The sequence below is a fragment of the Rhinatrema bivittatum genome, chromosome 1, assembly GCF_901001135.1.
Source record: "Rhinatrema bivittatum chromosome 1, aRhiBiv1.1, whole genome shotgun sequence".
Taxonomy (NCBI): Eukaryota; Metazoa; Chordata; class Amphibia; order Gymnophiona; family Rhinatrematidae; genus Rhinatrema; species Rhinatrema bivittatum.
This window is the reverse complement of record NC_042615.1, coordinates 711,966,500-711,993,728: the sequence shown is the minus strand read 5'-3', so window position 1 is coordinate 711,993,728 and position 27,229 is coordinate 711,966,500. Positions and strand designations below refer to the sequence as shown.

The 27,229-nt window shown below is 42.7% G+C and overlaps 1 protein-coding gene across 1 annotated transcript in view; it reads left to right on the top strand.

Annotated features, from left to right (window-relative positions):
• The window catches only part of IPO11 (importin 11), a 1,257,051-nt gene that overhangs the window by 324,153 nt on the left and 905,669 nt on the right, over positions 1 to 27,229 (top strand). Inside the window, exons 14-16 of the mRNA XM_029576426.1 lie at positions 563 to 610; positions 1,385 to 1,490; positions 19,594 to 19,720. Of these exons, the coding sequence (XP_029432286.1) occupies positions 563 to 610; positions 1,385 to 1,490; positions 19,594 to 19,720 (281 nt within the window). The remainder of the gene's footprint in view (positions 1 to 562; positions 611 to 1,384; positions 1,491 to 19,593; positions 19,721 to 27,229) is intronic.

Here is a 27,229-nt window from a genome sequence, read left to right as displayed (position 1 = left end):
CTCCCCCCATCCTTCTTTCCCTCCCTGCATCGAAGAAGCACAAGGATCACATATCAAATATCTATACGATTTAAAAAAAGACTTTTATATGCTATAGCATATGCTGGTTTCTCTATTGTCTGGATAAAAAAAAAGAATTGAAAACATATACATTACTTAATATATTGAGTGTAGCGTTCTATTGCAGCATGATTTATTAAACCCTTTCTAATAGTCACAGAATGTGAAAATGGCCTAAATAAATAGGACCTAACATCAACAGGGATTTGTATTGCATGGACTGTATTTCAATTTGGATTTAATTACTTGCCTTTCTGAGCCTGTGTTCCAGGTGAGTTACAAATCAGGTACAGTAGGTAGGTCCTTTCCAAGAAGGCATACAATCTATATTTGTACATGAGGCAGATGAAGTGACTTGGCTTAGGTTCCTTGGAGTGTCAGTAAAAGAACTGAGATTTTCCTAGTTCTCAGCCTGCTGTTCTAACTATAGGCCACTCCTTTGCAGCTTTAAGTTGTCTATTTTAATTTAAAGGCTAACAAAGATCAATTTAATTTTTTAAAGGGCCAACCAGTGTAGAAGACACCCGCACTCTGCTTATTAAAGATACTGGTAAATTCAATTTATTTTCTGATTTTAAAAACTACTTTTACACTTGATCAAGAAATTAACCTTTGTTTATCAATTAGCATTTGTTTAGCAGTGAGTTGATTTTTATAGGATTGAACAAGATTTTCTAAAAGAAAGAAAAGCTGCTGTTGAATGAATTTAATTCCCTTAAATGAATCTAGCTTCCCACCTTAAAGGAATGGGAGAAGTAGTCAGTTGCAGAGTGTGAGCTTTGAGAGAGTCAAAAAATCCTAGGGAGAATTATTTGCAGTTTTTCTTTTCTATGTAATATTTTCCTCATCTTTCCTATATTGAAACACATTTTAATATTAAAGAAAACATGTTGAGTGGATGAACTTGTGAACTGTATAGCATTGTTGATATTTTGCATGATTTATTTTGCTGCATTATGGGATCTCTTCTCCAGGAAAAGTCATCTCCTTTCCAGTCAGGGAAGTTCGAGAGAGAGAGATTGATCTTAGGCTGAAAGAAATCCCCTATCAAATGCATCTTCCTGGCCCTTTCCTCTTTAGGGGGGACACTTATGATTCCCTTATCAACTCTTCTGTTTGTTTATTTTTTAAATCTGTAGTTAGATTCATAGATCAGCTCTCTTGTGGGAGCCAGTTGCATACAAACCAATATTACAGTTCAAAGGAAGGTGATGTTTTATTACTTCAATTAGGTTCATGTTTTTTTTTTAATTCAAAGTGCATGTTCTTTTTAATTGTCAGCTTTGAAGAAAACAAAAACAAAATATGCTTGTTTCTTAAACAGTATACAACGCAGTTGGACTGGCTGCTTATGAGTTATTTGACAGTGTGGACTTTGATGAGTGGTTTACAAATCATCTTCTTGCAGAGCTACAAGTCAGCTATAATTGGTAAATATTGTACTGTCTCTTTTTATTTTGTTTTTAGCCTAGCAGTAAAAGTAATTAATCATTTGATAGAATTTTCTCTGCTTAATGTGAATTCAGTGCATGCTTGTTAATGCTGTGGCACTCTTATTAAGAGGTCATGTGAGTTGATTATTACAATGCACATATTTTCTCTTTGTTCTAATTAATTCACTTTGTGTAAGGATATCTTCAGTCTTTCATGCTTCTTATTGGGATGTAAAATTTGCCACTTCAAAAACATACAGTCTAATAAGATCCCATTTTTATATGGGTTGTTGCTTGCTTTATTTATCCTGGTAGGTTGCTATGCATCTTTGTGAGCAAAGCCTTTTGTACTGCAATTTCCTATCTTCTGGCTCTCTAAATGTGAATGCCTCCTTTCCTTTGTAGTCACATAGTTAATTTGGGTGGAGAATGTGGTAACAAGAAAGGGATGATCCAGATTGGGAGAAGGGGAAGGTGTTGCTCCAGTTTAGTTCCTTCTAGTATTGCCACTGTCTTTAACCTTCTCTCTCTCACATTCCCTCCATCTCTCTCTCATACTAACACCTCTCCACCTCTCTCACATACTAACACCTCTCCACCTCTCTCACATACTAACACCTCTCCACCTCTCTCACATACTCACACTTCACCACCTCTCTCAAAACACTCCTCAAGCTGGGAATCAAGATAGGCCACACACTGAAGTCAGATTGAAAATGGATTTTGACGGGTGTGTCTTATATTCCTTTTTCAATGGTGAGGAAGCATAAAGGCAAAATTTGGGAAGTCACTTCTCCCCTCCCACTTTGTTTTGAGTGGTTGTCAAACATCCATCACTGACTTTTTGCAGTCTTCTACTTCATTGAAATCAGTGGGAGTGCATGAGGCAATGGGGATGGCTTCAAGCTCTGGGATGGAGATCTCTCTTAGACCGGATCTTTGTTCGACTCTGCTTCAGCCCCGACCTCTGTTCGACTCTGCTTCAGCTGTCCCAGAGGAGATGATGCTGAGCAGCTGAGATCTCATAGTGCTGGTGGAGACTTGTCTGCTGCCATGAGTGTGGGGAAACCTGAGACTGTGACATAGGAGGGCGCATTTCAGAAAATCAAATCTAATTGCCCATGGATTTTTGTTGGAGTCAGGTCCTGGGTCGGGATCTCAGGGAAAAGTGGTTCAGGAGGGAGGTTTCTTCTTCAAGGGTTAAGTGTTGTACACTGCCTGTTTTCTCTTTTAGACTTAAACTTCCTGAGATCTCTTCTCTGGTTAAACCTGAATTTGAAACCCTGAGCACCATCTGGGCTGTCCTAGTTGCTCTACATCAAGTTTTTTCATTCTTAGCTATTTCTTTAACTCAGTTTGAAGCAAGGATTCAGACATATGAAGCTAATTTATCCACTTGTGTTCAAGTGGTGGAAAATATCTTTGCTCAGGTTAACCAGGCAGTTGTGGCACAAGCATCTTTAGTTCAAGGCAAAATTATTGTAAATAGGATGCTGGAGAAACTGAAAAACTACATTAGATGCCTCAATTTAAGATGGCTCATTTGTGAGAAAGCGATGCCTCTAGGCAGATTGGTTGCTTAGTTGTATGGCTTCCCAGTTAGCAGATTTTTTTATTCTGTAATAATTTACTGGTTAAATCTTTGCTTGAAGTGATGGTATGGCTACCAGGAAGAAATCTGTTAGTGCTCCTACCTCGACACTGATATCGTGCAAGATAAAGCAGGCAATATGGCAAAACCTCATAAGCATATGTAACATGAGTTGAGATGTGGCATGGATGAAGAAGCTTCTGGATAAGGCTGAAATGCCTTCTTGCTTGTTATGTTTCTATTAAGAGCGGTTATATTGATAAATCACACTAAAAGAACAAAACAAAAAAAAACCTCTCCATTAAAATTCTCAGTTGATCAGTACTTGTGAGAAATGCCCAAGTTAACATACATTTAGTCTTCCATACAAATATCAATGATTATATTTTTTTTAAAGAATGCATTGATGCTGGCAAAGTACAAATTAACACTGCTTGGTATATGCACGCTTATAATCATGGTCAAAAACTTTCATCCCAACCAGACTTTATTGTGAAAACATTCTCTTATTATAATTATATTTTTGTTGTTCTTTTGTAATGTTAAAAACTTGACTTAACTTGCAAAAAGAAGCCTTTTCTTCTTATGGCTTGCTTTATAAGAAGCCACCCAACCAACAATGGCCAGTGTTTCACATGATCTTCTTCAGGGTTAAGCTCTAAATATAAAGCAAAAATAGAACATATATAAAAAAAAACCCCAGCAAGCATTTGAATGGAAATCATAGTCAAAGATCATTTTGTTCAAAAGGATAATACTCACAGTATTGATCAAATAGTTCAATATACTACCATTTTGTTACGTGTTGCCACGCATTAGGTACACCTCTGTCACAAAAAAAATGCCCAAGCATGTGCAATGAGTTTATGAGCTCCCCAGACATTGTTGGGAAGCTAAGCCGGAACAGGGTAGACTGTAGCATGTCACCATGCTATCAAAAACTTGTTGAAAAACTTTTTTTTTTTTTTGAAACAAAACATAAAATTGTAGAATCTTAGAATAATGTAATAAAGAAAATATTCAAAGAGATTTTCATTAAAAAAAAAAAAACCCCAAAAAAACCCCCCAGCCCATTCAACGGCTAAATTCAAGGCTGATGGTTCTACTGATTTTGGATGAAAGATGCACCTTTGCTCCAATTGAATGAGAAGTTTATCATGACTGCCCCCCCCCCCCCCCACCAGAGGGAATGTGAGCGAGTGAGATTTTGATAACTTTTCAAGATTCAAGGTGAACATGGATAAATCAGAAATATTGAATGTTTCTTCCAGATGCTTTGGTTTCTGTGTTTAGGGCTTGCTTTCCTTTTCAATGGGCAAGGGAGAGCTTGCAATATCTGGGGGTTCATATTGGAGCTGATTTATCCCTCTCTTATTTCTTCAGTGTTTCACACTTTAGATGTTTGGGAGAAGTATACCATATTTATTTATTTAAAGTCTTTTCTATACCGTCGCTAAGTTAAATACCATCGCAACGGTTTACATGTAGGCACATAAGTAAGTTTGGAGTAAGCGTACTATAGTACATTCTAACAGGTGCCATTAAGTTTCGGTTACATTAAATCATAAAAATACATACAAATGTTTAGTGATGTAGGTTCTGGTCAGGTGTACCTAGAAGGTATTTTTACAGGTCAAAAAAATCACATTTACTGTGTTATATTATTACATTCATTGTGTACTAAATTTGTTAAAATATTGTAATGCACATTTGATAATAGTGCTGTGTGCCGGTGCTCTTCTGTTTATTCCAGTGTATTTTCTATTCTCCGGTCTCTTTATAAAAGGCTTGTTTACAAAACCATGTCTTTAGACTTCTCTTGAATGTTTTAGGGTCTCGCTGTAATCTGATCTCCAAAGGCATGGTTGGGCAGAATAGCTTTCAAACTCTCCCAATTGCTCTGCCCAACACACTTTTGAAAAAGTGCCAAAAAAGATTTTTAGCTTCATTTGAAAATGAAGACCCCAAAGGGTACTCTAGCACAGCGCTTCTAAACCGGTGTGTCGCGACCCTAGTGTGTCACCAAACACTAGCAGGTGTGTCGCGTCTCCCGGTGTCCCACTGCCCGTTGCACTTCCCTTCTCGCTTTTTTTCCAGCCCCCGCGGGCCAATTGGAAGCCTCCTTTCTTCCTACCCCCATTGCCCAATGGGAAGCCTCCTTCATTCTGCCTGACCCTGCGCAGGCCAATCAGAAACCTCCTCCCTTCTACCTACCAGTGGGAGTAGGATGAAGGGAGGAAGCCTTTGATTGGTTGGTGAGGCAGGCATTTCCTAGCCCAGGGGTGGGATGGGAGAAATAGTTTCGGACACTGACAAAGCAAGGCCTCCACAGCCCGTGGCGGAGAAGAGGAAACCGGACGCTGACGAAGCAAGGCGCTACAGCCCGTGGCGGCGAGGAGGAAACCGGACGTCAACGAAGCATGGCTGCCACAGCCCGTGGCGATGAAGAGGAAACCCGACTGAGGCCACCATGGGAGCCACTCCCATGGTGGCGAAGAGGAAACCAGACGCCTATGAAGCAAGGCCACCACGGGAGCCCATTCCCATGGTGGTGCAAAAAGAAGGCCCGCCGGAGTAAAACCGCGGGGGAACTGGAGCCCATCCCTGCAGTGAAGAAAGAATGTTTTTTGGTGAGAGCGGGTATGTCTGTGTATGCATGAGTGCCTGGGTGAGGGTTTGTGTATCTGTGGGTGAATGAGTGCTTGGGTGAGAGCTGGTGTGGCTGTCTGTGAATGAGTGCCTGGGTGAGAGCTTGTGTCTGTGGGTGTGAATGAATGCATGGGTGAGAGCTGGTGTGTGTGGGTGCCTGGGTGAGAACTTGTGTGTGTTGTGACTGTCGCTGCTCGATGTCCTCACTCCGCCCTCTTTACCTCTGTGGCGACTCCCTCCGGGTCTGATGGACAGCTGGCTGCCACAGCGTCCCCGGACCGGCTCGACGTTGCAGATTCACCATGTTGCCTGAAGACCTTGGGCGCGCGCGTGCGCTCTGATTGAAGTACCAGCAGGAGCACGAACCGCAGGGGCATCCCCCTGAGATGACGTCATCCGCTTCCAATATTTAAAGGTCTCTATTTTCGCTAACAAACTGAGTTAGTAAGGAATGTCATCGGACTCGCTTCGGCTATCCAAGCTACTCTGCCTCCTCGGACTTACCAGAGGTACCCGCTCCTCGGCGGCCTCGCTCTTTTTCTTTGCTTTCAGATTACAGATAGGAACCGGTACTCGCTCCTCGAGAGCCCATGTTCCTGGACACTCTGAAGATTCTCTACTGCCTGGAAGCTATTGCTGCTACAAACATTTGTGAGTTACCATCGTTCTCTCAGAGCTTTCTGGGGACCAGGTACTCGCTCCTCGAGGGCCTAAACCTTTCCAGCTCCTGAGCTTCCTTGAGACCTTACGTGAGTTTTGTCATCTAGTTCTGTTCATGAACTCTGCCTACTCACTTTCTACACTTTCTCAACAGCTCAGCCATCCTGGATCGCTGTTCCAGTACCTGAGGGACTACAGCCCTGCCGGGCATATCAGCTCACTACTGCCACCTCTGGTGGTTTCAAAAACCTGTTTAATAAAATAACTAATGTGTGTCTGTCTCCATACTCAAGCCTAGCCGGTGATCCCTCTCGGGATATCCTCCTGGGGGCGTGGTCATCTGCCACCGGCCCAGGGATCCACCCACAACTATCAGATTCATTATAAGATTGCTGACTCCTCCTTCTTTAGGAGCCAATAATAGATTGCTACTCCGCAGCCTAACAGCAGATTTAATACAGTGTGTGTGGGTGTGAATGGGTGCCAGGATAAGAGCTGGTGTGTGTGGGTGTGAATGGTTGCCAGGGTGAGAGCTGGTGTGAATGGGTGCTTGGGTAAGAGCTTGTATGTATGGGTGTGAATGGGTGCCTATGTGAGAGCTTGTGTCTGTGGATGTGAATGGATGCATGGGTGAGAACTGATATGTGCGTGTGCCAGGGTGAGAGCTTGTGGGTGTCAATGGAAGCCTGGGTGAGAGCTTGTGTCTGTGGGTGTGAATGGATGCCTGGGTGAGAGCTTGTGTGTGTATGTGTGCTTGGGTGAGAGCTGGTGTGAATGTGTGCTTAGGTGAGAGCTGGTGTGAATGAGTGCTTGGGGGAGAGCTTGGGGGCGTGAATGAGTGCTTGGGGGAGAGTTTGTGGGCGTGAATGAGGGCTTGGGGGAGAGCTTGTGTCTGTGAGTGTGAATGGATGCCTGGGTGAGAGCTTGTGTCTGTGGGTGTGAATGGATGCCTGGGTGAGAGCTTGTGTCTGTGGGTGTGAATGGATGCCTGGGTGAGACCTTGTGTCTGTGGGAGTGAATGGATGCCTGGGTAAGAGCTTGTGTCTGTGGGAGTGAATGGATGCCTGGGTAAGAGCTTGTGTCTGTGGGTGTGATTGGATGCCTGGGTGAGAGCTTGTGTGTGTGGGTGTGAATGGATGCCTGGGTGAGAGCTCGTGTGTGTGTGAGTGTGAATGCATGCCTGGGTGAGAGCTTGTGTGATTGTGTGCTTGGGTGAGATTTTGTGTGTGTGGGTGTGAATGGATGCCTGGGTGAGAACTGTTGTGTGTGGGTGTGAATGGATGCCTGGGTGAGCACTGGTGTGTGTGTGGGTGTGAATGGATGCCTGGGTGAGCACTGGTGTGTGTGTGGGTGTGAATGGATGCCTGGGTGAGAGCTGGTGTGTGTGTGGGTGTGAATGGATGCCTGGGTGAGAGCTGGTGTGTGTGTGGGTGGGAATGGGTGAGAGCTTGTGTGTATGGGTGTGAATGGGTGCCTATGTGAGAGTTTGTGTCTGTGGGTGTGAATGGATGCTTGGGTGAGTTCTTGTGTGTGTGGGTATGAATGGAAGCGTGGGTGTGAGCTTGTATATGTGGGTGTGAATGGATACATGGGTGAGAGCTGGTGTGTGTGGGTGTGAATGGATGCCTGGGTGAGAACTGGTGTGTGTGTGGGTGTGAATGGATGCCTGGGTGTGAGAGCTGGTGTGTGTGGGTGTGAATGGGTGCCAGGGTGAGAGCTGGTGTGTGTGTGTGTGTGTGTACGTGGGGGAGAGCTGGTGTGAATGTGTGCTTGGGGGAGAGCTGGTGTGAATGTGTGCTTGGGGGGGAGAGCTGGTGTGAATGTGTGCTTGGGGGGGAGAGCTGGTGTGAATGTGTGCTTGGGGGAGAGCTGGTGTGAATGTGTGCTTGGGGGGGAGAGCTGGTGTGAATGTGTGCTTGGGGGAGAGCTGGTGTGAATGTGTGCTTGGGGGGGAGAGCTTGTGGGTGTGAATGGATGCCTGGGGGAGAACTGGTGTGTGTGTGGGTGTGAATGGATGCCTGGGTGAGAGCTGGTGTGTATGGGTGTGAATGGGTGCCTATGTGAGAGCTTGTGTCTGTGGGTGTGAATGGATGCTTGGGTGAGTTCTTATGTGTGTGGGTATGAATGGAAGTGTGGGTGTGAGCTTGTATATGTGGGTGTGAATGGATACATGGGTGAGAGCTGGTGTGTGTGTGTGCCAGGGTGAGAGCTTGTGGGTATGAATGGATGCCTGGGTGAGAGCTTGTGTGTGTGTGTGTGTGTGTGTGTGTGTGTACTTGGGTGAGAGCTGGTGTGAATGTGTGCTTGGGGGAGAGCTGGTGTGAATGTGTGCTTGGGGGAGAGCTTGTGTGTGTGGGTGTGAATGGATGCCTGGGGGAGAACTTGTGTCTGTGAGTGTGAATGAATGCATGGGTGAGAGCTTGTGGGTGTGAATGAATGCATGGGTGAGAGCTTGTGTCTGTGGATGTGAATGAATGCATGGGTGAGAGCTGGTGTGAATGGGTGCAAGAGCATTTGTGTGTGATTGAGAGAGAGACTGGTCAGGAAGATTACTGGTGTGAGGGAGACCGAGACTGGTCATGGGGTCTAATGGGGGGGGGGGGGGGGGGGATGGGGATATGTGTGTGAGTGATGATTGTGGACTGTGAGGACAGTTTCAGCAGCCCTTGCTGCTTCTGCTGAGTGCTATTGGCCTGGAAGCGAAAGGAGTAGGAGAGTTGCTGGAGAGGTTAAGTAAAGGTGGCATTTTAAATTTACTTTTCTTGGTTGACTAATTATTGGGTATGATGTGATGTCTGCTGTTTTGAAATATTTTATTGATATTTGGACATGTTTTAATAATTTTTATGAGTTTTTAATTGTTGGATATTATTCTGTTCAGCAGCTGTTTTGTAACATTTTTAATATAGCTTTACAATTATTTTTGGCTTATTCTGTTTTCCCAATAGGAAATATATTAGTGTTTAGGGTTTGGTTTAATAGTTGTATTTATTTATTTAAAGGGGTTTTTTTTACTGACATTTGTAGGTACATCTGTTTGAGTGTGTTCCATAATACAGGCGTAGCTTTGTGCGGGTTAGTTTGTGTGCATTATTGCAAATCCTGAGAGTCTGTTAGGTGCTATATTTCTCTTTCCATTTCTCCAGGTTCGCACTGCATGCAGAGTGGCTTTTTTGGTTTTCCATTACAGTTTCTGTCTCCATATTTATAATTTGTGGTTTTTCTGTACTTGGTGAAGGGTGTGTGACTGAGGTGAGGTATTTAACTAGCATGTATGCATTTGTATCAATCTTATTTGTTGTGTTTTCTCAATAGGATATGCATTAGTGGTAAATTACTGTCTTTTCATAAGGAAGGCTATTGTGCCTGGTAGTAAAGGGAGTTTGTTTTGCTTTTACTGGGATGTCATCAGAACCAGAATATCTTTTTTGTATGGCGAGTTGTACAGGGTAATGCCCTAGATCTGCTCTGCACTCATTCCTGGGGGTTGAGGGGATTCCCGTGGATACAGAGTGCATGTTTACATTTAGCCCCGTGATGGTCACATGTTCAGTGTGTCATGCATGTGAGAACCATCTGTCAGGTGTGTCCCGGCTAAAAAAGGTTGAGAACCACTGTTCTAGAAGACTAAATCAAAGGGGGGAGGGGGTGGTGGGTATTCCCAATTTCAAAAACTAGTATCTCATATCTCAACTTAAAGCTGTGATTGATTGGCATAGGGTTTCATAAAAGTAAGCAATGGGTCCAAACAGAACAAGCAGTGGTTGGAAATGCTCCCCTTATCTAGTTTTTGTGGCCGTCCAACACTGTCTAGGTCCCCATGCACAGATCTCACTATATATCCATTGGCCTTGTATAAGGAGACTTTGATGGGAATATGTTACTGTTTCTTTTGAATTTTAACGTGGAATATTTCCCTGGGAAGTTTTCTACTGATTTCCTTAGATGGGGTGTTTTGAGAATCTCCAGTTTTGATCATCTATGGCAGGGGTCGGGAACCCATGGCTCGCGAGCCAGATATGGCTCTCTTGAGGGCTGCATCTGGCTCGCAGACAGTCGCCACACTTTCCCGCTGACCCAGCTGCTCCCCGTCCTCCTCCGCCCGGGCTTAAAATGCTGTCAGCCCGGGCGGAACGCGGCAGGACAGCTGGAGTTAGCGGCACCGGCGTGCTCTCTTCTTCCCCCCCCCCCCCCCCCACGGCCCGGAAGAGGAAGTGGAGAGTATCGGGTGCGTGCGCGGCAAGAAGAGGCCACGCTAGTGCGCTCGGCATCGGCCCGAAGAAAAGAAGACTGCAGCGCGGCTCGGAGGAAAATGAAGAGGCTTCAACCGCGGCCGATGGGACTCCACCTCCGCGAGGGCTGAAAATGAAGAGGTTAGTGTTGGGAGGAGGCTGCTGCTGCTGCCGCGAGTTCCCGGGGTGGGGGTGGGGGAGAGAGAGAGTGAATGAGCGAGCAATTCACTCTCTCTCTCCCCCACCCCGGGAACTCGCGGCAGCAGCAGCAGCCTCCTCCCAACGCTAACCTCTTCATTTTCAGCCCTCGCGGAGGCGGAGTCCCATCGGCCGCGGTTGAAGCTCTTCATTTTCCTCCGAGCCGCGCTGCAGTCTTCTTTTCTTCGGGCCGATGCCGAGGGCACTAGCGTGGCCTCTTCTTGCCGCACACGCACCCGATACTCTCCACTTCCTCTTCTGGGCCGCGGGGGGGGCCTGTGTGTGTGTGTGTGTGTGTGTGAGAGAGAGATTGCATGTATGTGAATGATTGAGAGCCTGTACATGTGAAAGAGAGTATGTCTGTGATTGAGAGCCTGCCTGTGAGAGAGAGAGAGAGAGCATGAATGTAAGTTTACCATTGGGAACCTGTATGTGTAAGTTTGTGATTGAAAACCTGTTTGTGTGAAGGAGTATGTGTGTATGATTGAGATCCTTTGTGTGTGAGAGAAATCATGTGTATGTATGATTAAGAGCCTGTGTGTATAAGTAACAGAGAGATCATGTGTGTCTGTGTGTGATTGAGAGCTGGTTTAGGTGATGGTGCATGTGAGTATGTGATTGAGAGCCTGTGTGTAAATGAGAGAAAGAGAGGACATGTTTGTAAGCATGTGAATGAGAGTCTGTGTGTGAGAGAAAAAGACAGCATGTATTTATGTGATTGAAAGCCTGTGTGTGTAAGCGTGAAAAGATAGACAGCATGTGTGTAAATGTGTAATTAAGAGCCTATATAAGTGAGAGAGAAAAAACATGTGTATATGTGAGTACTGAGAGCATGTGTGTATAGGTGTGTCATTGAGAGCCAGTGTGAGAGAGAGCGCTGGTATGTGACTGAGAGAGGAGAAAGTTCCAAGCAAACCACCCCGCCTCCTGCTAATTCAGAACAATCTCAGGACACCTGATATCAAACGTTCCCAGGTATGCAGAGCAAAAAAATGTTTGTATCCTTATTATTTTTCATTACTGGGTCTTTGTGTCTGCTATTTTGAAATATGTTGTTGGTATCTGGAAATGTTTTATATGAGTTTTTAATTATTGGATATTCCACTCATCAGCTGTTTCGAAATATGTTCTTTTTGTTAGTACAGTTTTACTGCTGATGATTTTATATTTCTTGATTTGTTTTATAAGGATGGGTGATGTTTCTTTTTTCCTTTGTTACACTGCATACAGAGACTCTGGCTTGTTGCAGTTTCCAATTCAGTTTTTTCTGCATGCTTCTTGTTATGCGTTTGGTCTCTTTATTCTATGTTAGGTGAGGGTCTGCACGTGAGGTGAGGTTTTCTGCTGGCGTGTAGTTTCTGTGTAGGACTCTATAGCAGCCTGACTTGGTCCGTTTTCCTAATAGGAGATGTATTGGTGTCTTAAGGCCTGGTGTAATATTTTCAGAGATTTATTGTACTTTAAAAGTGTGATCTTACATAAAATGCACACATTTACTTGTATTTAGTTTTAAACATATTGTATGGCTCTCATGGAATTACATTTTAAAATATGTGGCGTTTATGGCTCTCTCAGCCAAAAAGGTTCCTGACCCCTGATCTATGGGATGGGCATATAGGGTGTATCCCTTTGAAGAATTGCAAGAGAGAAGTTTCCCTATAATCAGGTGAAACATTATATTGATACTTTGAGGGTTAGGTCTAATCTTCTACAAGGGCAGACTTTGAGGGTTTTTGTGTTAAAAATGGATAGCCTTAAAGGGGTGATCTCTAAAGTTTATCCATGCTAAATGAGAACATATATGAAAAACCTAAGCAAGTTCTCGCATGGGAAAGGGATTTGGGTGTAGTACTGCAAGAGATATCTTGGGATATGTGGTTTCTTATGGTGCATAAATGTTCTCTCTTCACTGCTTGTTGAGAATGGCTTCAAGACTTTTGTATTGCTGGTATCTAACATCTGAGCATCTCCATAAAGTGCATCCAAGTATTTCTGATAAATGTTTGTGGGTACATAGGATCTTTCTTTTATATCTATGGCAGTGTCCCTAGTTAGTGATTGCTGGGATAAGGTCATGGGAGGAATTTTAGTGATTATATGTGTTTTTGTTGTTAAAGACCCGAAAATCTTTCTCATAAGTTTGCCGGGCCCAAATGCTCCTGCTAGGCTACAAACTCTAATATTGCAAATTATAGCAATTTGGTGTGAGTCAGCATTCTGGTGGAAAAGACCTTTGCTGTCTATTTTGGCCTTGGTTAGGAAATGTCTGGAGCAAGTTTACTACTGGGGGAACCTCAATGCTGTTAATAATAATTCAATGTGCATGTACAGTTTTGAAAAGGCTTGGGCCCCTTTATAGCTTTGGATCAGTGCTCTGTAAAGCCTTTGAGATCTGAGTTTTGGTTTTTTTGCTGCACTCTAGACCAGTGTATTGTGTGAGGTGTGATATGAGTGGGGTGGGAGAGGGTTTGGGAGGATTAGGTGGGAGATGGGGGCATACAAAGACTTTAAAATCTGTTTGGAACACTTTTTTGTTGCTACTGTTGTTAAAATGTGTACTGTTCTATTTTTGTGTATATTTTCAATAAACATTCAATTGCCAGTATATATTAAAAAAGATGGTTCAATTTTCCTAAAATGGCAGCAACCTCTCCTTTGATTTATTTAAGAGATACTTGATAGAAATCTTGAAATTGCCCAAAAACTCTTTCCTGCTTCTTAGTAGTATATACTATTTTCTGGGAGGGAAGAGAGTGGAGGACCAGAGAGGTGATCAAGTAGGGAGAGAATTTTCTCTGGACAGGTTTGGATGTAACAGTGCTATTAGAGGAGTCAGGAAAGGAAAAAGTCAAGAGAGCAACTCTGCTGATGACTTTTGTCTTCTCACAAAAGAAATACTCTATGTAATTTTACTTTCGCAGTCATGGATTATTATTTCAGGGTTGGAAGTTAATACCTGTTTTTAGATATGTGTAAGAAAACTCACATTTGTAGGAAGCAGTTTCTTGAAATAAGACAGGAGGTTTAATCTCTGGGTGCTTATTTCATAATTCACTATCTGTGGAAATGTTTTCTTAAGATGTAAAATGTTTCCTTTATTATTTTGAACCCCCAAAACTTGGTTGCCTTTTGGATGCAAAAAAAAAAAAATGGGTCGCTTGTGTAGCCAGGATATTGGATGAGATGTTAGATTCCTTCAGTCATTTATAGTATATGAGTTGTAGACTTGGCTATTGTTCTGCCTTTTCTTTCTTCTGGTGCCATTCCCTCACTGACATTTTGGGTTGATTCCTTCCCATATTCTTGGGATCAGTTCATAAGAGCATGGATAGATTTAGTTTGGGACCAAGAACTCCTCCCAAGCGAAAGAGCCTTAGTACTAAAGGAATTAGTAAAGGCCCTCCTGCAGTGGACTCAGGCTCCAGTAAGATCAATTCTAGTCATCCTGGGAGAAATGGAAGCAGCAGTTTGTCATCCTAGTGATTCTTGCATATGAGAGTCATACAATCAGGCTTTTGATGTCAGACCAGCTGCCACAGCCCTTGTTCCAGTGCTTCAGACCAGCGGTTCTCAACCGGTGTGTCGCGACACAAGTGTGTCGCCAAGCACCGGCTGCTGTGTCGCGTGCTCCCGGTCTCTCCCGCTGCTCTTTCTTCCCTGCTGCCGTTGCCGCCGGGCTATCAACACGTTCAAGCCCAGTGGGAACGGCCCGTGACCCGGAACAGGAAGTGATACGCGGTGCGCGGGAAGGAGAAAGAGCTGTGCCGCATGATAAAGTAGCAGCGGCGGCTGCAGCATTGGTCCCCTAGCAATTGAAGCAGACGGTAATCGGGAAAGGAGAGAGCAGCATGAGCCTCCCGCGGCCGATGGGATTCTACTTTCTTGGCTTGCGGGGGCTGGAGGAGGAGGCTGCTGCAGCTACCATTTGTGCTGGGGGAGGGGCGGGGAAGAGGAAGCGAGTGAGAGAAAGAAGCAGCCAGCCTGCGTGTGATTGAGAGGATGTGTGTGAGTGAGAGAAACTGGTCAGAGAGCTGATGTATGTATATATGTGAGAGACAATGAAAGTGACTGCTCAAGGAGATGACTGACGTGTGTGTGTGTGTGAGAGAGAAAAAGCATTGAAGTGAGAAATCTGGGTATGTGAGAAAGCATGGGCGTAAGAAGCCTGCTGTTGGGGGGGGGGGGTAGATTTGTGTGAAAGAAAGTATGGGAGTGAGAAGCCTGATTATGTGAGAGAGAGAGCATGGGAGTGGGAAGCCTGTGTGTGTGTGCATGCATGAGAGCGAGAGACTGGTTGGTAAGGTGACTGTGTGTATGAGAGAAAGAGACTGGTGTTTGTGAATATGAGAGAGAGAATGTGATTCAGGGAATGAGAAGCCTGTGCAGTGGAGAGCGAGCATGGAAATGAGAGAGAGACTGGTGTGTGTGTGTATGTATGTGTGTGTAACAGAGAGAAAGTGATTATGGGAATGTGAAGAGTGCATGTGAAGAGTGAGCATGGGAGTGAGAAACCTAGGTGTGTGTGAGACACAGCATGTGAGGAAGAAGCCTGTATATGTAAGACAGAACATGGAAGTGGGAAGCCTGTGTGTGTATGCATGAGAGAGATCAGGTGACTGGTGTGTGTGTGTGTGAGAGAAAGAAAGTGATTATGGGAATGAGAAACCTGTGCATGTGAAGAGTGAGCATGGGAGTGAGAAACCTGGGTGTGTGTGAGACACAGCATGGGAGTGAGAAGCCTGTATATCTGAAAGAACATGGGAGTAGGAAGCCTGTGTGTGTGTATGCATGAGAGAGATCAGGTGACTGGTGTGTGTTTGTGTGTGTGTGTGTGTGTGTGTGTGAGAGAGAAAATTATTATGGGAATGAGAAGCCTGTGCATGTGGAGAGAACAAGCATGGGAGTGAGAGACTGGTGAGTGTGTGTGAGACAGAGAAAGTGATTATGAGAGTGAGAACCCATATATGTAAGTAGAACACGGGAGTGGGGAAGCCTGTGTGTGTGTGTGTATGGCATGAGAGAAACTGTTCAGGAAGGTGACTGGTGTGTGTGTCAAAGACTGATGGGGGGATGATTGGTGTGTGAGAGACAGAAACTGGTCATGGGGGCATGACTGGTATGGTGTGTGTGTGTGAGTGAGAGACATGGGCATTAAGGAAGAGGACCATGAGTATAGAGCTTAGCCTCTACTGCTGCTTCTGCTGTGTGCTACTCCTGCATGGAAGAGGAGTAGGAGAGCTGCTGGAGGGGGTAAGTAAAGGTGGCTTTTTAAGTTTATTTTTCTTGATTGCCATTTTAATTATTTAATATTATGTGATGTGTCTGCTTTTTTTGAAGTATTTTATTGGTGTTTGGAGAATTTTTAATAGTTTTTATGAGTTTTTAATTGTTGGATGTTATTCTGTTCATAGCTGTTTAGAAACATTTATTCTGCTTATTAGTATAGTTTTACAATTATTTCTGTGTGGGGATCTATAGTTGCTTGCTAGTTCTGTTTTCCTAATAAGAGGTGTATTGGTTTTTAGGGCCTGATTTAATATTTATAGTGTTGCCTTTTCATAGATAGGGTTGCTCCTGTTTGAGTGTATTCCATAATACAGGTGTAACTGTGTGCGGATTAGTTTATGTGCATTACTACAGATCCTGGGAGTATGTTAGGTCGGTTCTGTGTCTGTTACCGAGATGAGATATTTTACTAGCATGTAAGAGTTTTATCAGTCTTATTTGTTGTGTTTTCTCAAGAGGACATGCATTGGTGGTAAACTGCTGTCTTTTCATAAGTAGGGCTATTGAGCCTGGAAGTAGAAGGAGTTTGAGTTGCTGTTACTGAGATGATACCAGAACATCTTTTTTGTAGGGTGAGTTGTATGGGGAATGTCATAATTCTGCTTTACATCCATTATTGTGGGTCAGGGGGGTTCCCGTGGATGCAAACTGTACTTTTACATCTAGCCCCGTGACGATCATGGGTCAGTGTGTCACGCATGTGAGAACCATCTGTCAGGTGTGTCCCGACAGAAAAAAGGTTGAGAACCACTGCTTCAGACTATTGATCAGAATGAAGGCAACTCTTCAGTGGTAGTTGAAACCATTGGTTCTAGATGTGGGGCACCCCATGTGGGCATCACATCAAGTGATTCTGTGTATTGATGCCTCCACCATGAGATGTGAAGCTGATATTGGTATGGCTCTAACCAAGGTATAGTTCATAGAGAATCATCATCAGATCAACTTTCTGGAGCTGCGTGCCTTTCGATATGTGCTGAAAGCTTTCTCTTGCCTCCTAATGTGAAGGAGAATCTTGATTCAAACACATAATCAGGTTGTCATATTCTACATAAATAAGGAGACAAAGGCTCCTTTTACTTTTGTCAACAAGCCCTCAGAATCTGGGCGTGGGCTATTCACACAGACCTAATTTACAATTTACATACCTTCCAGGAACTCAGCACATTCTGGTGGACCGTCTCAACTGAGCCCTGTTTCCTCAAGAATGGTGTCTGGATCAACAGGTGGCAGACAGTTTATTTGATCATTTGGGATCAGTTAGTAAAAGACTTGTTTCTAGCCAAGCAATAGAAAAGTCGTAAAATTTTTCTCCATGTTTCCAATCAGATGCAGCTCAGCTCCTGACACTTTTCTGATATGCTAGGATTCAGATCTTATATATGTGTATTCACCAATTCTGTTGATTGTAGTGGCAGTTCAGAAAGTGTTTGGAATCTCACAAGAATGATTCTCATTTTCTTGAGCATGAGCCTTAGTTGAAAAATTAGGAATAATGGCTTGATCTATGTGAAAAGTCAACCTCACTTTAGGAAGGAATTTAGTGTGAATGTAAAGGACCACCTGCTATGGAAAGCCTGGAGATAAAGTGATGAGTAGACCAGAGCTTGCAACATGCTGCCCCATTGGGGAACTTTAAAATAGCTGACTCTAGCAGTTCAAATGGAGGCATCATAAACTGAGCTAAGATCCCAAGACACAGGAGTTTTAGTGACAGCGTTCTTAGAGTGCAGGAGTTGGATAATGTCATGGAATTTCCTCCTTTTTTTGATAGTTGAGACTGCCAAGTCCTTGAATACCTTGATCTTGTGATCCCTCCAAGTTATAGATCCAGTTTTTCTAGCTGCCTGAGCCACTTTCTCTTTAACTATGAAGCTGTGAAAACAGGCTATTATGTCCCTAGCTTGGTTGCTGCGTGAACTTCCTAAGGCTCTGTGAGCTCGTTCTAGGACCACCTCCTGGGAATTCTCCTCACTGCCATTAGGGTCTAAAAGCTGAGTGCAAATGTCTTGCACCACTTTGAAACTGTCACGAAATTCCTCAGCTTCAGGCACACCTCTGAATCGTACATTTACTCAACGAGTTCTATTTTCTATGTCCTCTACATGCATATTCAGTTCCTTTCACGCCTCACACAGTTTTTCCTGTTCCTCTCTAAGCTTACTGACCTCAGCTTGTCCCTGTAGGCCCGTTTCTGCATCATCAACTCGTCTCCCGAGTTCCCCGATGTCACTTTTCATGTCCTCCAAACTTTCCCCAATCTCTCGCCGAAATCGGGTCATATCTCCTCACAGTTCCTGGAACCAGATTTTAAATTCCTTTCTGGAGGGTTAATCTGTGCCTTCCATATCTTCAGCGGGTTCCGGATCTGCTGCGTTCTCATGCACGGGCGCCATTTTATCACTGGGCCCGAGCATCGCCGCCGCTGCTGCTGAAGCGAACGAAAATCTGTTTAAATCCGGCTTTTTTTTTTTTTTTGGAGGAGTCATGATTGGTTAAGTGATCCGCAGTGTTCATGCTGAGCTATTTTTATCGCCCTGACTGCCGATGAAGGGGGATGGCAGGAGAGGGAGGCGCGAGCCACAAGCTTATGCGGCCATCTTAGTGGGTGACGTCACCGTTCTCCCTAACATATTTTTTTAACATTTCAGCTGCCTTGGCTATTCCTAAAAGTCTGATCAGTGAAATCTCTATTCCTTTAATTATATTTATTTTTTTTTATCACAGTTAAACTAGTCTGGCTTCATAGAAAACCCTTTTCAAAGCATCATTACAATATGGTGATGACTAGTCGAAAAGGAGATTGTATTATGATTTCTGATGAATAATTTGAGACTTCACAGATCTTTTGCAGAATGGGTAGTAGACTGAGAGAGTAAAAAGCTGGTTTGAGAGAGTCTTCTTAGCATGCAGTATTCCAATCAGTCAGTTCTTTTGGATTATATTCACCTTATGGCCCTTTTTTCTGCTTTAGACAACATAAGTATTGTTAGTACTTGCCCTAAGTAATTTATGCATATTTAATTTGAATGCAGTCTTACCTTTCATTTAGACTTCTTATTCGATAGATTTTTTATTTTTTAAACTACAGTTACACATAATCTTTTCAAAAATCTTTACGTTTCATTTTGTTTGCTTTTTCTACAAGATCTTTTTATCCTCCCAGTAACTGGGGAAAATATTATTTTTTTAAAAAGTAGTTGATGTAATGTAATCCTCAAGAATTCTAACAGAAATCTGCTTGTGACATCTCAAGCTTTACTTCCTTCCAGTGGATATTCTGTTTTATCTCTTATAAAAACTGTGAAGTTCTAAAATAAATATTATTCTAAATGAAATGTAATCCACTGTAAGAAGTGTTCCCTTCCAGGTTCATCATACAACACTTCCACCAACCCTCTGTTAGGAATAATATTTTATACATGTCATTTAATGTTTTTCAAATCGGATAAATGGCAATTTTATTTTGGTTTCTTTTATAAAGGTATAAACCAATACGTCGCAGAGTAATTTGGCTAATAGGACAATGGATTTCTGTAAAATTCAAGTCCGAATTGAGACCACTACTTTACGAAGCAATTCTCAACTTGCTCCAAGACCAGGACTTAGTGGTATGTATATTTAAAGATAGTACAATTTATCAATCCTTCATAGTGTAGCATGGACAGGTTTTTTCTGTACATGGTCGAAGAATAACTTTGTGGGATTTGCATAGTAGAAATGACTAATATTTATACAAGTGCTTAAATGGACATCATCAGATCCTTTTATGGTGTTTAATTGTTGGTAGCTAGTTAAATCACATTTGAATTTTAATTAGTTTCAATGCAGTGTTCCCGTAGTCTAAAATATATTTTACCATTGCAGTATAGCATACAGTATTGTAACTGAATTTATTTACTTTATTTTTTTTTTTTTTAACATTTTAGGAGGTGTTGCAGTAGCTATAAGACTTTTCTGTTTATGATTGTGCTGAAATAGAGCTTAAGGGGTTTATTAACATGATCACTGGGTGCAGATATGCCCAGCGCATGCCAGATGGATGCGTCTTACCTGGAAAGAAAAGAACAGTGCCATTACATCTTGCTGTGCAGGGATAGTAAAGTGCTTTATTATGATTTCATTGGAAGGGAGCTTTATTGAATTACTAGCTAAAAGCTACAAGTAATGAATTTATCTAGCAGTATTCAAGCTCCTGCCAAAGAATTCTATTTATTTTTCCTGCTAAAATAGACATGATGGCATCTTTCTAAATTGTGGGATTGCATTTTGTTAATAGTAAATGATTATTCTGTTCATGTGTATAAAGTTTAGCTTTCTAAACATCTCCTTATTTGCTGCCACATACAACCATTACTCTTTGATGTTATTTCTGTAAGTGTACTAGGACAATGCAGAAAACATGATGATACCCAACATAGGAAAACAGTGGCCTTAATTGATTGATTGTTCAGTCCTGCAGTATTCTTTAGATATGTCATTTAATCCTCAGCCAAGATCTCTAAATTACACTGATGCTGTATCCTCATTGTAATTAAGGATCTAATAGCAATTCTGTGTAAAATCTCAATTTTCAGTTCGTGATCATTTAGAAGAAAAATGTTTGTTTTCTTGAGAATTGATATATACTTTGCCTTTCCCAATGAGGATTTTCTAAAACTATAAACGAGGATGTGAACTTCAAAAAGCCATCAGAAATCTTGTCTCCAAGAAACTACTATTTGGTCTTCTGTAGTTGGCTCAGATGCTCAGTTGTATAGTGTTGCTGTGGTGCAGACAGGTATTAGCAGGCATGTTTAACGGTATGGTAATCACTGTGAAAAAATATTGGTATCAACAGAGAATACACAATACCTGAAAGCCAAAGCATTAATGGATTGTGAGCAATTTATTTATAGTGATCCTATTTTGCCAGGTAGAAAGGGAATAGAAATGTTGATCTTCATCACGATACCATAATGATATGGATGCACACTAACGATAGACATATCAATATTTGTAGTGATATGGTGTGCCTGTTGAAATTTGACATGAATTAGCAGTGAAACCTTGAGTATGAAGAATGTTGAGAGAGACTATTTAGAAATTAGCTTGATAAATCATCAGATTTGGACCATTCAATTACTATCGTTGACTGACATGCTCTTAAGTAGCAGGAAACATTGGTAATACCAAAGCCGCCCCCCCCCCCCTCCTTTTCATAAGATCTATCAATCATAGGAAGTTTATTATTACATGTAAATTTCACAATGAGCCTCTGTAACATAGCAAAAATTTACTTCAGAATTTCTGCCGGAAGAGTCTGAAATGGGGCAGTCGAGGCAGCCAACTCATTTTGATGGCAGCTATCCTGCCAAACCATTTCAGACCTTTCCTAGACTCACATATCCATAGCCATCTCTAAAGAACTGGTCAAATTAAGATGGCTGATCACACATCGCCAATCAATTCAACCCTAAAATATCTAACGGCTTGTTTATCACAATGGAATGGAATGTTGCTTTGCACAATCTCAAAGGTTTGTTCCCCTAGTTTAACATTTAATGCTTCCATTTTATCTAAATTTATTTTAAATCCAGAAATCTTACTGGTCCTTAATCTCCTTCATTAAGTAAGGGACATCAGTCTTGTTTGGGATGTATTTATTTTTCCTCAAAATTACCTATGTTAAAGTTGCCATTGTTTTTCTATTTAGTATTCAGGCTGTTTTGTTTTATTTCAATAAAAATTAAAGATATAAAAGAAATTAGCTGATAAAAAGAAATTCTTTGAGACCTCTCTCCCCCCCCCCCCCCCCACACACCTGTTTTTCTGCAACATTATTAAGCTCAGATGAAGACCAAGAAGTTAAAAATTTCAGTGTTAGGGGAGCCCTGACACCAGGGCATCTTAGATTTATTTATTTATTTATTTAGCATTTTTATATACCGACTTTCCAATAACAGAATTACTGATCAATTCGGTTTACATTTTAACAGAACAATAACATTGACAAGTAAATGTCTTACAAAGAACAGGTCGATATAACTTGGATAAGTAAATATGGGGTTAACCAGTAAAGATACATTGCCTAATATAGGTATAAGTAAAAGATACAGTGCCTAATGTAGGTTAAATAAACAGTTGCTAATTATAAGACTAGGTTAGATTGTGACATCTAGCAATTATGTTAAATTTTGAAGTTTTGAATTTTGCTATTTAGAGTTGTAAATAGATCAGAGGATTCTAGAACCTTGTTTGGTATGAAAGTCCACTAAACATTTCATTTCAAGAAACAAGTATGTGAAAAAAAAATTATGTCAGATAATACCAAACTTGGGCACAATGAAACAGGTAAACTTGGGATTATAGTGTTCGCAGTTTGATTAGCATATCATAACATAAGAAATGCCATACTGGGTCAGACCAAGGGTCCATCAAGCCCAGTATCCTGATACCAACAGTGTCCAATCCAAGTCACATGTACCTAGCAAGTACCCAAACAGCTACTATTGCTTATTAATTACCATTATAAGTTATGGATTTAATCTCTAGGAACTTATCCAAACCTTTTTTTAACCCAGTAACATTAACTGCTGAAACCACATACACTGGCAATGAATTCCAGAATTTAACTATGTACTGAGGGAAAAAGAATTTTCTTCAATTTGTTTCAAATGAACTACTTGCTAACTTCATAGAATGTCCCCTGGTTCTATTATCTGAGAGAGTAAATAACCGATTTACATTAACTTGTTCAAGTCCTTTCATAATTTTGTAGACTTCTATTATATCCCCCTCAGTCATCTCTTCTCCAAACTGCCCTAACTTTTTTAGCCTTTCCTCATAGGGCAGCCATTCCATTCCCCAAATCATTTTGGTCACCCTTCTCTGAACTTTCTCCAATGCAGATATATCCTTTCTGAGATGCGGTGAGCAGGATTGCACACAGTATTCAAGGTGCAGTCTCACCATGGAGCGATACAGAGGCATTATGCAATCCTTCATTTTATTTTCCATTCCCTTCCTAATGATTTCTAACATTCAGGCCGATAAGAGTACAGAGCGCTCCGATGGAGCGCACTGTTAACCCGCCACTGGACGCGCATTTTCCCTTACCCCTTATTCAGTAAGGGGCTGAAAACGCGCGTCCAATCCGCCGAACCTAGTAGCGCCCGCAACATGCAAATGCATGTTGATGGCCCTATTAGGTATTCCTGCGCGATTCATAAAGCAAAATATGCAGCCAAGCCGCACATTTTGCTTTCAGAAATTAGCGCCTACCCAAAGGTAGGCGCTTATTTCTTCGGGCACCGGGAAAATGCACAGGAAAGCAGTAAAAACTGCTTTTCTGTGCACCCTCCGACTTGATATCATGGCGATTTATTAAGTTGGAGGTCCCGAAACTTTCCAAAAGTGTAAAAAAAAAAAAATAAATTTGAAGTCAGCTGGCAGCTGTCGGGTCAAAAACCGGACGCTCAATTTTGCCGGCGTCCGGTTTCCAAGCCCATGGCTGTCAGCGGGCTTGAGAACAGACACCAGCAAAATTGAGCGTCGGCTGTCAAACCCGCTGACAGCCGGCGCTCCGGTCCAAAAGGAGGCGCTAGGGATGTGCTAGTGTCCCTAGTGCCTCCTTTTGCCCGTTTTTACCTCTGGGCCTCATTTAAATACAGAATCACGCGCACAGGAGAGCGGGCATTTGCCCGCTCTCCCGCGGACTTTACTGAATCAGCCCGATTGTTTGCTTTTTTGATCGCCACAGCACACTGTCTGACGATTTCATTGTATTATCCACTATGATGCCTGATCTCTTTCCTGGGTGGTAACTCCTAAGATAGAACCTAACATTGTGTAACTACAGCAAGAGTTATTTTTCCCTATATGCATCACTTTACACTTGTCCATGTTAAACTTCATCTGCCATTTGGAAGCCCCATCTTCCAGTCTCACAAGGTCCTCCTGCAATTCATCACAATCTGCTTGAGATTTAACTACTCTGCATAATTTTATGTCGCCTGCAAATTTGATCACCTCACTCATCGTCCCCCTTTCCAGATCATTTATAAATATATTAAAAAGCACCGGTCCAAGTACAGATCCTGAGGCACTCCACTGTTTACCTTTTTCCACTGTGAAAACAAACCATTAATCCTACTCTCTTTTAATGCTAGCAACCGCCACTTACGCTCAGTGTCCGGCGTCCCTGTCCTCGGGGCCCCTTTATCCCCACGTCAACACTTACACAGTTTACCATGCAGAATTGAAAACCACTGAAACTGTTCTTGGTATCAAAAGGCCACAGCTTTTATTTCTTTAACATATGATAAACTTCCTGGGGTACCCGAGCCGATGTGCTATCGCTGACTGCCCGCTGTAGTAACCAAGCCAGGCATCTTTCTTGCCATGGGCCCCTGCTGTGTCCCCGCTCAAAGGGGTCCCCACCATCGGCGCGTTCTGTGCCCCCACCTTTCTGTGCCTCCCCCGGCCCTGCCCAGCTACCACACCATCCATTGATGCCACCGGCACCACTTACAATATGTCCAACTGGCCCGGGTAACCGCCAAGGCACGAGGTAGGGAGGACCCTTGCCTCGTGTCCCCCCAGTTACTGAATTAGCTGCGGCCTTTTCCCCCTGTGTCTGCTATACACTCGTCTATGGCATCCTGTAACGCATTATTAAATATGTCATACCCTATGTCAGATAAATGTATTCCATCTGTTCTGAACAATCTGGGTCACATATCCTCCGCCCACTGGTGTCTTATCTGATGTACGCCCCTCTTTCTTGTCCATATCTCCATCTGTCTGTTAACTTTCTTTCGACCTGTAGTCCATAATTTTGAGTCTTTCCACTTAGGCCGCGGTATGATTTCTGACCAAACTAATGTGGTCTTCGGGTATAACTCAGCTATTTTATCAAGGTCACTTTTTACCTTCTTGATTAAGCACTTGCATGTCAATGAACTCAGGTCATTGCCCCCCAGGTGAATGATCATTACATCTGGAGCCGCCCTGGAATCCCTCAGGCGCCATAGTAAGGGCAATAACTGATTCCATCGCATGCCGAGCTTTCCCGTCCATGTGACAACCCACCCCCATGTTGCCAATCCTAGATGTTGTCCTTAGGGTCGTCCGATCGCTCTCTTAGCTGCCCATCGTATAAATGAGTGACCAATGATCCATGCTAGCTGCTGAACCTGCTGATGTACTGCAAAATATAATTAAGTTTGGTTAGTTGTGGCCACTTTGTCTAAAAGCACATAGGTGTTGACCGCGTTAGATTGCCATCGTCGTATTCTCTTTATCATGTCCATTTTTAATCCAGCTTGCGCCTCACTGGTAGACGCACCTATTCAGAACGAGTGCGTGCTGAACTTCTTTGTGTCCCAATTTAGTTTCTTTACCGCTACTTTTAAGTCTGCTGCAAATTGATGGTTTTACACTTTAGTAGTAAACCACATTTGGGCCCTTCAGCTTGGACCTGATTGTGAATCAAAGGCTAGCAGTTACATGAAACCAAGCTTATTAGGAAATATCTGATAGAATAGGACATCATAGTGGGGCAGATTTTAAAAGCCTATGCGCGCTGGGCCTATTTTCAAAAGGCCCAGGACGCACGTAAGTCCCGGGACTTGAAAAAATGGGCAGTTTGGGGGCGGGGATGTCTGGGGCGGGGGCATGGCGTGGCCAGAGGCCTCTCTTCGGCCGCTGGGTCTGGAGATCACACACCGGTACTTGGCTGGCGCGCGTAATATCTGGGATAAAAGTATGGGGGTATTTTTTTTTCGGGCTGGGGGCGGGACCGGTAGGGGAATGGGGGAAGGTGGGGGGGGGGGGTGCCAAAGGAAAGTTCCCTCCGAGGCCACTCCGATTTCGGAGGGAATGGAGAAAGCCATCGGGGCTCCCCTAGGGCTCGGCGCGTGCATGTTATAAAATCGGGTGTACATTTGTGTGCGCCGGGTAGCGTGCACAAATGTAGGCCGCCCGCGTAGGTTTTAAAATCTGCCCCAGTATGTGCTATGATGTGTCGTTCAAATTTTGTTGCTAGATTTTTTCCATTGTGCCTACATCATGCTCCCTTGGGTATTGGTCACAATAACTTTCTCTGTCTGTAAACCATATTTTCAAGATTCCATTGGGGTGATTTGTTGGTCTGTGGATAGAGAAGATTATGTGGGATGAAAATTGGAGGGCAACTTGGATCTTGTGGTTCTTCTGGGGAGCAGTGTTGCACTGTAGTGCTTGTCTTCAGCATAAATGGGTCCTTTAACCTCTGTTACAATATACTGAATATATGTTTGATCTATACAGTGAATATTTATATATAGTGTTAATGTGACACATAACTGTATGTTATATATTTGAGTTAAAAAACCACCAAATAAATCCTTTGTGATGAATTTATCAAAAAGTATATAAATTCCAAATCTCAAAATGAGTAAAGCAATTTAAAAAATTGTTAACTGATATGTTTATCAAAAAATTTTTTTTAGGAAAGAGAGGAACGTTTCATATATAATTATCATGAATCCCCACACGGGTGATAAGATTGTAGTTATAATCATCAACGGACCTCCTCCATCCAAAATGGTACGTGAACATGTGATGACACCAAGTGAACAATTTTATGATATGTTTTTTTTATATAAAAAATGTTTCTTTGTTAATGATGGTGAAAAAAATCACTCTATCAATAATAAACTGAACTGTGAATGTCCCGGCAAAATAGATATTTAAAGCGCTTGTGAACAACCTCGCTAGGCATTAGAAAATCTCCTCTTAGCCATCACTGATACCATGCTCATCGGACTAGACCAAGGAAAATCTTACCTACTGGCCCTTCTAGATATCTCGGCAGCCTTCGACACTGTCAATCATCAAATCCTTATCACACGCTTGACAGAGATAGGAGTCGCCGACACAGCACTAGACTGGTTCACCTCTTACCTTACTAACAGAGAATACCTCATAAAACTTGATAACTTTGAATCATGCCACGTTCCCCTCAGACAAGGCGTTCCCCAAGGATCATCCCTTTCCTCCACCCTCTTCAATATATACCTCCTCCCCCTCTGCAACTTACTCTCAAACCTAGGCCTGGACTTCTTCCTATACGCCGATGACGTACAAATACTCATTCC